General features: G+C 37.4%; 1 protein-coding gene across 8 annotated transcripts in view; it reads left to right on the forward strand.

The window, feature by feature from the left end:
- SLCO1A2 (solute carrier organic anion transporter family member 1A2) overlaps nt 1-13,711 on the forward strand; it is a 114,072-nt gene that overhangs the window by 58,486 nt on the left and 41,875 nt on the right. For 3 of the 8 annotated variants that reach the window (XM_060305982.1, XM_060305980.1, XM_060305984.1), the window contains exons 2-6: nt 851-1,040; nt 1,386-1,507; nt 6,351-6,492; nt 8,558-8,690; nt 12,872-12,978. In XM_060305982.1, the coding sequence (XP_060161965.1) occupies nt 1,448-1,507; nt 6,351-6,492; nt 8,558-8,690; nt 12,872-12,978 (442 nt within the window). In that variant the 5' untranslated portion in view covers nt 851-1,040; nt 1,386-1,447. Of the gene's footprint in view, nt 1-850; nt 1,041-1,242; nt 1,508-6,350; nt 6,493-8,557; nt 8,691-12,871; nt 12,979-13,711 lie in introns of those variants that run through there. The other 5 variants (XM_060305981.1, XM_030841314.2, XM_060305985.1 and 2 more) reach the window with 5 other exon arrangements.

Here is a 13,711-nt window from a genome sequence, read left to right on the forward strand (position 1 = left end):
ACTTATGACCTATGGATTTTTTCACCACTTACATACCAAACAATTTGTATTTGATCATACACTGTCCAGTTCTATTCCAATGTGTTTATTGAAAAGTTTTACCTTTCCCAATAAAAGTATAATTTCCTGGGGATCTGGGTCCAAGTACCTTTCACAGAGCCTTATACTTCTCTACCTAGTTTATATTTTCTGTAGGACAACTTGTCTGTCTTGTTCACTGCTGAAATCCTGTGCTTAGCACAATGACTGGCATATAGTAGACTTCGGGTAGATATTTGTTGTCTTCATAAAAGAATGAGTAAAGAGAATTAAGCTCATACATAATTGTTCAGTGGCTGTTTCCTTAATGTGTATAGGGGAGTGGGATTCAGGTTTTAAAAATTAGTGCCATTTGGGATATTGTTAAATGGATATTGTTCAGAGGATTTTAATCAATTAACCCTGGGGATACTGTTAAGATAGCATCTGGCAACTGGAAGTAGATTTACTAGATTAAATATAGTCAGAGTGAAATACTTTGGTATTAGTACAAAATATTGCCCTAATTTCAAGAAACGAATAGACAAAATCTTTGACAAAGGGTTAGTAGAATTTAATAGAGTTTAAATCATCTTTTTGTTTTAGATATAAGACATTTTACATATAAAAATGTGTACCTATATATTATATATACACATAGACACACATATATCTGTATTTATTATATATGTATACATATAGGTTTCCACTTCTATGTTTGATCTTCTCTGAAACCTCACTTCTTAACTTGCAGGATTCTTTTCCAGATCATAGAATTATTTGTTATTTTTACTTAAGCGATTTCCATGATTAAAATTCCATGTCTCCCCAGGTTTCCGTGAATCAGCAGTGCCCCAGAAAGCGTTTCGCTTCCTGAGACTCCAGGGAAGTCTTGGAACACAAAGAACTTGAAGAGGGAGCCTGGCCAAATAGAGATTTTTGAGCCTTTGTAGCCTTGCTAAAGCAGATTATTAGTACAAACAAAATCAAAGTCTGTGTGTTCCTAAAAGCAGCATTTTCATGTAAGTCCAAGGAACTCACTTTAGTTTTATTTGCTTTGGCTAAAGAAATGAAAAGCTTTGTTTTAACCACGTGGGCACTATTTTGCAAGGGGATCATAACAAATTGTTCTAATCTTTAATTTCACTAAAGAGTTACTACAGTGATTTGATGTAACTTTTTCAATGGAAAATTAACAACTAAATCTTTTCTAACGTCATTGTTTTCTAGATATGAATCAGAAGCTTCCTAGGTATTTTTGTAACACAATGGATTCTGATTCTGTTATTCAGATTCAGTGTTTTCTTCAAAAGAATGACGCTTTATGACTTTGCCAGCAATTTAATAGATTTTTGTCTTCTTAAAAGAATAGAACTAAGAAATATCAAGATTTAAAGCATAAATACCTTGGAACACTCAGAAGAGCAACATGGGAGAAACTGAGAAAAGAATTGAAACTCATAGAATAAGATGTCTTTCCAAGTTGAAGGTATGGACTGCTTTGTGTGGATATATGTGTATGTACCATATATATATTTTTAAACCGAGACCTTGTAAAGTTGCTTATATCTTCATGTATTAATCTAATAATAATGTCATACTACCTGATATAATGATAAGTTCTTGCTTTAATGAAGGTGGTTTGTAACTGAGGGTGTGTCTAAATAAGATTATTGATTCAGGCAATTTCAGCAGAAATAATGTTGAGGGATTTAAATGGAAGACAGGATCTTAAACACTTTCAAGTACACATTATATGACAGTAGGATTTAATTTCCTGGATTAAAGGCCAATTTAATGTTCACCCTTCTGGGGCTTCTAAGTCAGAGGAGTATGGAGGTCTCTCCTGGAAAATGGTTCACTGGACAGAAATGCTTTGTTGATCTGTATTCAGTGATGCCTTCACAATGACCCACTAAAACAAATGTTTACTTCAACCTCTGGCAACATACCAATCATTCTTTATAAGAAAAATGCCCATTTTGTTAGCGGTTTCTGGTATTCTTGACTATTTCAGAGCAAATTCTTTTTGCGTAGCCTCAAAGCTGTTTGGCCTTCAAACAAAATTTAAATTTATTTTAAACCAAGGAATCTGGATAATTGTCTTGATTCCACAGCTAATGCCTGCAAGTGGTTTCCAAACTATGACACTGCCACCAGTTTCCTTCCTATCAAAAGTTTGTTTTCTCTTTATACATGTGTAGGAAAGATCTACACATGTACTGGAAAGGGGAGAATCATGATATAGAGCTAGAAAATTACTTTTGCCTGAAATGCTCTGTTAATTATACATTTTTAAAATCCCCTTAAATTATTCCTAATTCTCATGTCCATCTCCTAACATTGAGGGGTTAAAAATAAGGACTGAGGCGCAGGCTTGGTTTATGTCGAGTTCAACTACTGACTTGCTGTGTGACCTCGGAGAGGTTGCTTAACCTCCTTGTGGCTCAGTTTTCTCATCTGAAAGGGGTAACAACAGTACTCATCTCATAGAATGTTTTCTATGAGATGAATGTTACATCCTTCAAACAATGACTGGAATATTGTAAACATTCAATAAATATTAGCTATTATTAATAATAGCATTTGTGGATAAAGGTCAAGTATTATTTATAAACAATTGGTCCTTAATTTTTTATGACTGGAGTTTGGCAGGACTAGATATTGATCTGAAATGAGATCGCAAAATACTGCAAGCACAAGTTTATCAGGTAAAAGTAAGAGACAATTGCTTCATAATTAGCCGGGTTTCTCTGTTTCTCTGACCTTAGACATATGCTCATTAAGCAACATTTTTAGAAGGTATCAAAGGACTGTCTTCAACAAATTTGCTTCAAACTCTGGGGCATTATTAAAAGCTGGTAGGACTAGCTTTATAAATATAGAGGTTATTTTGCACTAGACATGAGTCACAATAGCCACTGGTTGCTTTCACTCTATGAAGAAAACCGTACAGGTTAGGAAGCCCATATAAATGTTTCAGGAAAAGCACTGGGATCATGATTTATCTAGTTTCCTTTCTTAAAGTGTTAAATAAAAGAAATTATTCTCTCAAACATGATTTGTACTTTATTTGATAGGCCTTGCTTGCTTTTAAATGTAAAATCTGAATTATAAAACCATGTGAAAATTGTTTACTCTCAACAATGTGCTCTGAAAAGATTTACATTGTGATGAGAGACAGAATTTCTACAACTGGTATTTAATATAAAAGGATAAATAGCTAGAGATATAGTTATACTATCTTGGCAGTTATATAATGATATGAATTTTTTTTTTTTTCGGTACGCGGGCCTCTCACTGTTGTGGCTTCTCGCGTTGCGGAGCACAGGCTCCGGACACGCAGGCTCAGCGCCATGGCTCACGGGCCCAGCCGCTCTGCGGCATGTGGGATCTTCCCAGACCGGGGCACGAACCCGTGTCCCCTGCATCGGCAGGCGGACTCTCAACCACTGCGCCACCAGGGAAGCCCCACGATATGAATTTTGACTCATATTGAGCTTGATATTTAAATTTCCCAGGTCTTTTCCACATACATTTCTATTCAGATTTCCCCAAACTAATTGGTGCCGGTAACCTTTGGCTTAGTTGTGTTTAATCCTATTGAATTTCATCTTATATTCAGCTTACTTTCAGCAGTGACTGCTTCTTCAAGATGTTTTTGAATACTGATTCTGTCATTCATTCAGTAAACTTGTACTGGATGCCTACTGTTTGTGAGGCATTTACTAGACCCCAGAGATACGAAGGTAAATAATATATGGATCCTGTCATTGAGTCGTTCACAGTATAGTGAGGGAGAAGGTTATAGGCATCCAAACACATAAATAACGTGCACTGTGGGGAATTCCCTGGCAGTCCAGTGGTTAGGGCTTCTACTTCAGGGGCAAGGGTTCAATCCCTGGTCAGGGAACTAAGATCCCGCATGTCACGTGGCACGGCCAAACAGATAAATAAATCAAGTCCTTAAAAAAAAGTAAAGTGCACTGTGCTGAGGGCTGTAATAGAGGCAGGCACACAGCAGCGTGGGGAGATAGGGAGTGAGTGGTCAAGGCTACCTGGGAAGTAGAAAGACAAGGAAGACTCCACAATAGAAATAATGATAGAGTTGAGTTTTAAATATTGAGCATATATTTATCAGATGCACAAGGTGAAGAAAAACATTGCAAGTGGAGGACCACCTGTAAAAGAGATGTAAAGTGGCATGGTGAATTAAAAGAACTATAAATAGAACACTATGTTTAGGGACAAGCGGCAAGAGATGATAACAAGGTATATACGAGGTTTTATTTGCCATCTAAGAAGTAGGGATTTTTGTTTATGGGAAGCCACGAAACAGTTTCAGGAAGTGGAGTCACATGCTAAATACGCATTTTATTCATCTGTTTGACAAACATTTATTAAGCTCCAAATTAGTGGTGGCAGGAGGTGGAAGGGAGATTGGAGGTGGGAAAGACTAGAGGAGACTAAAAAATGATTGCAGTTGTCTAAGATAAACTGTGTATACCTTTGAGAGATTTCAGCATCTGGGTGGTAGTTAAAGCCATGGGAATAAGTGAGATTTCCTAGGAAGAGCGTATATAGCAAAAAGTGGAGGGTATGAGACAAAAGCCTGAGAAGAAAAGACTGGATAGAAAGAGTCTAGCGATAGGTGGAGATATAGGTATGCATGGGGGGAGGGGAGGGAATTTCAGGAAGAAAAGAATGATTAATGATCTTAAATGACTCGGAGATATCAAGTTAGCTGAGGACTGAGAAGTACCTATTGGATTTGAAAATCAGGAAGTTGTTTATGACTTATAGAGTAGCTTCAAGAGAGGCTAGACTGAGGAGTGAGTGGAAGGTTCGTGTAGGCAATGAATCTAGACTATTCTTCCAAACAGCTTGATGGTAGCTGGAGCTACCATCAGGGATGAGGGAAGATTTTTAGGACAGAAATGTCTTGGATATATTTATAAGTTAGTGGGGAGAGAGAGAGTAAAGAGTATGAGGATGAAAATAGAGGAGGGGGTCAACAATTGATGAATCAGGATCTCAGCAATGGGAAGAATGGATTCCAGACCATGGCTGGAGGGAGTTTCTTATACAGGAGGAGGGATACATCCTTTTAAGATGGGAGGGAAATTGGAGGGGTAGGGAGGGGTAGATTTGAAGGTGAAGTTGCTGAGATCATTTGCTGGTCAAGAAGAGCATGGGGCTGAGTTGGAGACTGACAAAAAGAAAAGATTGTGAATAATCTTGAAGGGAGTGTACAAAGTGCATTATAAATTGTGGGGTTGGTTCAAGATTGAGAAATTGGAAGATGGAGGGGTGAGGATTTTATAGATATGAGTGTACTGGCTGGAGAGTAAATCGAATGGTCTCTCAGGATGGAAGTGTCATCAGGAGATGGAAAAGCCCTATGGCATAGGATTAGGGACTACCATTCAGGCTGACATAAATATATTTATCTATAATTTGTTGATTTTGAAGCAGTAATTAATCTACGTAACTTATGATTACCCAGTATACAATGCTCCTTTTTCAAATCCCTTACTAAGACCTAAATCTTATCACTTCCAACTTAATAAAACTATCAAAATTTTAACTTTTTAGTAAAACCATACTACTTTCTGCTGATCACAATAGTTCTATCTGTTAAGTTGTCCTTGATTTTTTTGTTACAGATGGTGTCAGCCTGACTGCTGTCTGGAATTATATCAATACCTAGGAAGTGTGATTCAATATGCAGAAATTTATTGTACTGTATTCATATTCGTTTATCATAGCAAGTACTTGTTCAGTTTAGAAACATTTTTGTATGGTTTGTAATTAAAATATTGCTTTAAATAAATTAACTGGCAATGAGTAGCAATAGAATGTTGTATAAATTGCAGATTACTTTGTTCGAGAGAACTTAAGCAGATTTGCTACAGAAATAATGTCTTTGTATAACGTCACATTCCTTTTTAAAAATTAACATACACATATTCTTTTGTACTACAGATAGTGTTGCAATGCTGAAGATCAATTTAAATCGTTTGCTACATGTTGTTTAGAATGATTACTTGCTTCTGTGTATGTATAAGACGTGCCCGTAAAATAATGAGGCTACAAATGACCTACACAATTCAATATCACTAATCAATTAGTCCCACTTTGGATTTTCAAAGAGAGAACATAGTATGGAAGACCAGAAGAAGAGATCACTTTAAAAGCTTCTTCCAAATACAAGAGTTACTTGAGCTGGAGACAATCAGTCTTTTGGTAGAAGATATTTTGCCAACGGGTGGCAAATGTACAATTTAAAAATAAATTTTTCATATGTTTTCTTGCACTTTTTTTCTCCCTAGATGTTTCTGTTGGCAATAACATGTGCGTATGTATCCAAAACACTATCCGGATCTTATATGAATTCCATGCTCACACAAATAGAGAGACAATTCAACATCCCAACATCTCTAGTTGGATTTATTAATGGAAGCTTTGAGATTGGTAATGAATTACTTTTCCATTACTTCTTTTTATACATTATTTTATCCAGGGAGCTAGTCTGAATTTTACTCTCCTTATTTTCCGCTTTGTACCATTTAATGTATTTTCTAAAACGACTTTGTTCCATTTAATGTATTTTCTAAAATGACTTAAATAGCCTAGCTATTGTATTTAATGTATTTTCTAAATGTATGTATTTTATGTATTTTCTAAAATGACTTAAATAGCCTAGCTCACTTTCGAATATGTTGAGAAACAATTCATTTCAATATTATCCCTGAATAACACTTAAACATCGTCACATATCCCGTCACGGGACTTTTTATTCTAATACTCCTTTGGTTAGCTAGCATGAGTAGCAGAGTGTTTAGAGTACTAATATTTAATCTATTATTTGATAACCCTTAGGGCTTTATTTTCATGTTTAGAAGATATCATGGGAAACAAAGGAATCTGTTTTCAAAAAAAAAAAAAGCAAATATTTTTCTTCTCCTATTGTTTCTGGGAGGTTGACAATTCTCCTTTCTAAGTGCAGAGGGAAGAAGAAACAGCTCTCACATCTCGCTGAATTTATTTCAGAAACAGCTTTTAGGGAAGAATAAAGCCTTTTCTTAGGCTCTGATTTTTGTGGCCGACTGGGAAGATGTGAGGACAGAGAGAAAGAATGAAGGAGGGAAAGATTTCTTCTGTGAACAAACCCGCAGAGAAATACAAATGTCACTCCTTTACAGTTTTGTAATGGCTTTTACTTCCTTCAAGATGAAAGTTGCCTTTAATATTTTTAATCAGTATCTGAAAGAAAAATTAGGATGGGATAGAGGCAAGACTGAAACAGGTGATGCTTGATCTTGTCTACTAGCACTCAACTCTCTCAGACCTCATTCTGTGCCACCCGTTTGCTGGCTCTGGAGATCCTGGCTACGGAGTCAGAAGTCACTCCTTGTAGAGTCCCTGTGTAAACTCACCTCGCAGTCTAATGGAGGGCATAGGTGCCAAATAATTTAACTGAATGCAGTAAGTTTGGTGACATAGGTATATGCAGTGTCCTATAGGAACACAGAGGAGGGACACAACCTCACTTAAGGAAGATAGGCTCTTGAAGTAAAATGTTTTCTGGGTGACGAAACAGGGTTAGATAAGTGTGAAGAGAATTCCAATAGAAGAAGAAGCGTAATGTTGAAACAGCATGGTAGTTGTGTAGGAAGCAACATTCAGCCCAGTGTTATAGACTGGCCACACTTCAGGTGGCAATTCCTAGAACATAGGTCTGGAGAAATGGGCAGGGGTAAGAAATGGACTATTGGAGAGCTTCGTGTGTGTGTGCTATGGAACTTACCTTTTATCCTCTAGGTAATGGAGAGTCACTAAGAGATTGGCAGAGGTTATTAACATTTCTGTGTCAAGGACCTCTTTGGCAATCTGATGCCATATAATCTCAGAATAATGTAATTGCGTAAAATAAAAACCCTAAGGGTACAAAGGAAGTCAATTATACTGAAATAAAATTATAAAAATATTAAAAGCAGCTTATATAATAATACTTCTTACCATCACATTAAATAACAATATCTACACTAATTTTGAAGTAGTCATCAGTGTCAATAATATTTTGAAGTATCTGCAACAACTGTAATGTCGTATGCAAATACCTGTAACTTCTGTTGGTGATAATTGATGACAAAATCATACATACTGTTAATACTAATGTAGTTTGTGTCTACTTTCACAGTCAAAGGAAATACTAATATTAAGTTACTGGAAATAAAGATGCAATTTTTTTTCTCACTCAAGTTCATGGAGCACCTGATTTCTATCTATGGACTCGTTTGGGGTTTATAGATAGCAGGTCAAGAACTTCTGTTAAAAGACATTGTGAAACAGAGCTCTCCCTCAGGGCAGGGGTTGCGTCCTATTCATTTATTTCATGCATCCCTAGCACCACTCCCAGTATTTCAGATATTTATTATACAATAAATGCTGGATAGTCAATGATTGGGTGAGGCTGTTAATTTAGACCTTGTTCATACTAATTGAAATATTCATTTTTCACATCAATTTTTTCTAGGAAATCTTTTGTTGATTATATTTGTGAGTTATTTTGGAACTAAACTGCATAGACCTATAATGATTGGTGTTGGATGTGTGGTTATGGGCCTTGGGTGTTTCTTACAATCACTACCTCATTTCCTCATGGACCGGTAAGTACTGCAGTCTCTGATGATTTCTTTAGGTGCAACTTTCTGCAGGAAATAAGCTTGGATTTCTTTCTAGGAACAATGCTCCTAAAGACACAGAGCGCTGTAATAGAAACTGCAAGGTTCAGATTCTGTTCCACCCGCCTGTTCTGTGCTCTTAGCTGCCTGGCTTCCACTTACACGTCAATTTATGAAATAGAGATTTGGGACAACTCTTTTGTGGAGTTGAGTCTGATGAAAAGATTCTTAGGACCTGGCAAGGTTTGGGATTACTCCTTTCTAGGGACTATTTAGACACTTCTAATTACAATTGAGTTTCTGTTTAATTATGGGTCACCAAAGGATAGACCAGTCTGAAGGTTGATTTTCATTTTAAATTTTTATCAAAGTAATATGTGTGCAAAATTGTGAAAAGTAAAATTATATTGAAAAAAGCATTGTCGCCCATCCCTTCAACATTGCTCATATTACTCCTCTCCGGAGGCAACTACTCCCGACTCTTCTAGCTCTTTCTTCTTCTATTTGCTTCCATATTTCTAAGTAAATGTTTATCCTTTTAGTTTTTGATACTTTAGTGTTCTATAATATACATATTGACTTCCTACTTCCTATAAAATCATACTCACTATTCCATGTGTGTGACTATGTAAATGTTTTTCATATTTCAGCTGAACCATGCTGTTATTTTCCCTTTCTTATATCACTTTTTATTTTCCCTGGATTTAATAATTCCCTCATTTTATATTTGATTCATTTTCTTTTTATGTCTCACTAATCATCAGCAAATTCTTTACCGGTAGGACAATGTCTTCTCAATATAGTCGTACATATCAGAGGGTTTCATTTTTGTCTTTGAGATCCCTCTCCTGTCATCATCAATTTTCCATCTGCAATCTGAACTGGGAACTCTCCAGGCCTGCTGCATGGCTGCTCCTTTGAAATTTTCACTCACCATTCTCCTTGGGAATTTGTTTTACCTCTTTCTTCCATTCAGTTATTTACTTCCTGGGTAGTAATATCTTCTCCTTTCCTTTTCATTCTTACTCTTTTTGTGGAAAATGTCATCTAATAGGTTTCTGAAAAAGTGTGCAAGGAAAGTAATAATTTTAAGACCTTAAACATCGGGAAATATTCCTGTTCTACTCCCATACCCGGTGACAGTTTGGATGGTATAAAATTCTGGTTTGAAGTTTTTTCCCAAGGGATTTTTTTTTGCGGTACGCGGGCCTCTCACTGTTGTGGCCTCTCCCGTTGCAGAGCACAGGCTCCGGACGTGCAGGCTCAGCGGCCATGGCTCACAGGCCCAGCCGCTGCGCGGCATGTGGGATCGTCCTGGACTGGGGCACGAACCCGTGTCCCCTGCATCGGCAGGCGAACTCCCAACCACTGGGCCACCCCTTCCCTAGGGATTTTGAAGACATCATTTCCAATACTTTCTAGTTTCCAGTGTTACTCTTGAGAATCCTATACCATTCTAACCCCTGTGACCAGTTTCTTTTCTCTAGGAGCTGTTGGGATTTTCCTTTAAACTCCAGAATTTGAATTCATGATAATCATGTTGGTGTAAATGATTTTCCTTTATCGTGCTAGGTGCCTTCAATCTGGACATTTGTAAAAGTTACTTGTATTGTTTCTTTGAAAATGTCCCCCCTTCTTCCACCCCTCTACTTTCTCTTTCTAGAACTTCTACTTGTTCTTGAATATTGTTACATCCTGAGTTAAGCTTATAGTTTTCTCATCTTTTCTCTCCAACTTTCTATCTCTTTGCCTTCTTGTTATTTTTAGGGGAGATTTCTAAAGATTTTTTGTTTTTTTTGATGTGGACCATTTTTAAAGTCTTTGTTACAATATTGCTTCTGTTTTAGTTTTAGTTTTAGTTTTCTGGGTTTTTTGGCTGCGAGGCATGTGGGATCTTAGCTCCCCAGCCAGGGATGGAACCCGCACTCCCTGCATTGGAAGGTGAAGTCTTAACCACTGGACTGCTAGGAAAGTCCCTGGGGGAGATTTCTTTATCTTCCAAACCTTTGAATGGATTTCTGACTTTTGCTCTCATATTTTTAAGTTTTAAGGACTCTTGTTCTTTGAATGTATCTTTTTAGGGAACATCTTGCTCTTACTTTAAGAATGCAATGTCTTTTCCATCTGCATTTCAAGTGTACAGTTTTTTATTTGTTTTGTCTTTGTCTTTATGTTATAGGCTTCCTTCATATCTGGCGGTCCTTGGTTAGCTATTCATATTTGAGAGAGAGGAATAGCAACAACAAGCTAACCAGAAGTTCTGTGGTACATGTGTAGGATGTGGTTGTTGGAGGGCTTCTTCCCAGCACAGGGACTGGGTGTTTTAGAGATGGCTCAGAACTGTCCATAACCTGTCAGTTAACTCAGGCAGGGATTCTCCAATCTGTTGCCTGAGACATGGCAGCTTGGCTACCAGCCAGGTGGGAGTGGGAGTCTCTTTTATCACTATGTAGATTTTTCTTTTACTTAATATCCCCAGGTTTTAGTATGGCCTCCTATCCTCAATGTGCTTGTTTTGACTCTCTGCAGTCTAAGGCCATGTTCGTTGGGATGGTGGAGGGTGTCTATTATAAGGATTTAACTGTTCTTTATACACACTTTAAACCAATCCTCTGATGTTTTTGGATCATACCCACTCCCGCCTTTAGAAGTATCTTGTATCCTGCCTGAAACTTTCCGGGGATATGTGGTACATGTTTGGTTCCTCCCCTGCAGGCACGCACTTAGGCTTGTGTTTCTCATATTTTCTAGTTCAGTGACCACTCATCTCCTTTCCCGTTTTCAGAATCTTTATCTTCTTGTCGAATATTCAAAATCTCTTTCTCCTTGTCAGATCTTCCATTTTCTTTATCCTTGTGGCATTATGCCTTTTCCTTTACTATTTTATAATCCATCAACTGTCATTTTGCTGAAGTTTTGGGGATGAATGAACGTTGAATGAGTTATTGGGGTTTAGTGGATAAGTTAAATGAAAATGATATGTTATCTTCTCAGGTATTTCTGAAGGGATCAGAAGTGTTCAGGCAAAGAGTTTTTACTGTCCTTTTAGTTCCTATCCTGTCCAAGACAACATCAAGTAATATTCAGCTATTATTTACATTTCTTTCCACTCTCTGCCAAAGGTGTTATTTTTTTTGTCTGAAGCTGGCAAGTCTCATGGGATCATGGGTATGGAGAGAGAAGCCTTTGTCCACAGTTCACAGCCACTCTGTGACCATGACTGGACAATTGTTCAAAGGGGAAGGCATTTTGACCCTTTTTATTATGTTCTATAGCATAGAAATCAGAACTATCAGTGACATACAAGCATAGCACTCTTTAGCTCATTTGGAACTCAGAAGGGCAAGGTTGTCTCTGTGTGTGTGTGTGTGTGTGTGTGTGTTTTGTTTTGTTTTTGGATTTCTCTTATCTACTAGAAATATAGAAACCAGTCCAGCATAATTTCTACCAAAGAGAGACTTAGCTGGACATATTTTCTTCCATTATTGCAGCTTATAATTTACTTTCTGAGAAAGGGAATGGGATCTTGTGGTAATTTGCCTAAGATAATATGGTCACAGTGTATTAACCCTTTTGTCCTTACGAGAAGAGAAAAACTCATTACATTGCACTGTCACAGTGTTTGAATCTCCAAAGGTCTCTCGTTATGATGGGCAAATATTTTGTTTTTCTTGGGGATTGATGAATGCATGAAGGGATTATTGTTTGAATTCTCAGAAAGTGGGGTATATTTTTTACGAGCAAACCTCAGAGGATCCAAAGTTGGAAACTTGTTTGTTGTGTTGTTTTTCCTCCCAAAGCTTTATCTTCTTTATTATACTTCGTAGAGTCTATTATTTTTCTCCCTTTTAGTTCCTTATCCACAGCAATTATTTCCAGGAAATGATCTCCTAAAAACCACAAAGCATTGATGTTAGGTAATCTAAAGGATAGACCATACATATGCAGATAGTTGAAAGCTGGCTGTCAATGAATTGCACATTTTCGTGAGTGGCAAGTTCTTTTTGATGATGTCAATCTATGATGACTGGGTGGCAAACATCAAAAGACATCTGCTTTCCTGGGTTTGGATGTTGTATCTTAAGTGAAGCAGGAGCATCTTCACAACGCTCACATTGTCCTCATTGGCTCCTTAACACAAATGTGTTTTCCCTGTGTTCATACAGTTATGAATATGAATCTACAGTTTCAGTTTCTGGTAATTTGTCCTCAAACAGTTTCTTGTGTATGGAAAACGGAACCCAGAGTTTCAAACCAACAGAAGATCCATCAGGTTGTCTGCTTCATTTTATTACTTTAGTTAATTTGTAACTGAACACTTTCTGTGGAGGGTTTTTGAATGAGTTACTGCGTTTGGTTAAGTAAGGTAGAGGAACAAAAAGATATTTTTTCCCCTCTAAAGGATTTTAGAGGGGATCATGGAGGAGAATAAGGAAGAGGAATGGCTAATAATAGAAAATGTAATGCCTCTTATATTTGAATATACCTATTAAGACTGCCTTGTCTTTTTTTTTTTTTTTTTTTTTTTTTTTTTGCGGTACGCGGGCCTCTCACTGTTGTGGCCTCTCCCGTTGTGGAGCACAGGCTCCGGACGCGCAGGCTGAGCGGCCATGGCTCACGGGCCCAGCCGCTCCGCGGCATGTGGGATCTTCCCGGACCGGGGCACGAACCCGTGTCCCCTGCATCGGCAGGCAGACTCTCAACCACTGCGCCACCAGGGAATCCTGCCTTGTCTGTTCTTTAAAATGGTTATTTAAAAATCAGTTATTTAAAAATCAAAGACATCCACCCAAGGGCCACTGTAAAATTAATTCCTTAGAGGAAAACATCTTAGAAGGATGGGTTTATACTGATGATTTGGTCTATACAATTATCTAAATAGGAAACAGAGGTAGAAACAAAGTTCAAAAGATTTGTGTTATATTATTGATATTCTATAGCAGAGAAAGCAGGCAAGTATGCTATAGTTCTGAATAGTCTCTTTCTTCTGAACTAGGAACTTGTCT

The sequence above is a fragment of the Globicephala melas genome, chromosome 10 (genome assembly GCF_963455315.2).
Source record: "Globicephala melas chromosome 10, mGloMel1.2, whole genome shotgun sequence".
NCBI lineage: Eukaryota > Metazoa > Chordata > Mammalia > Artiodactyla > Delphinidae > Globicephala > Globicephala melas.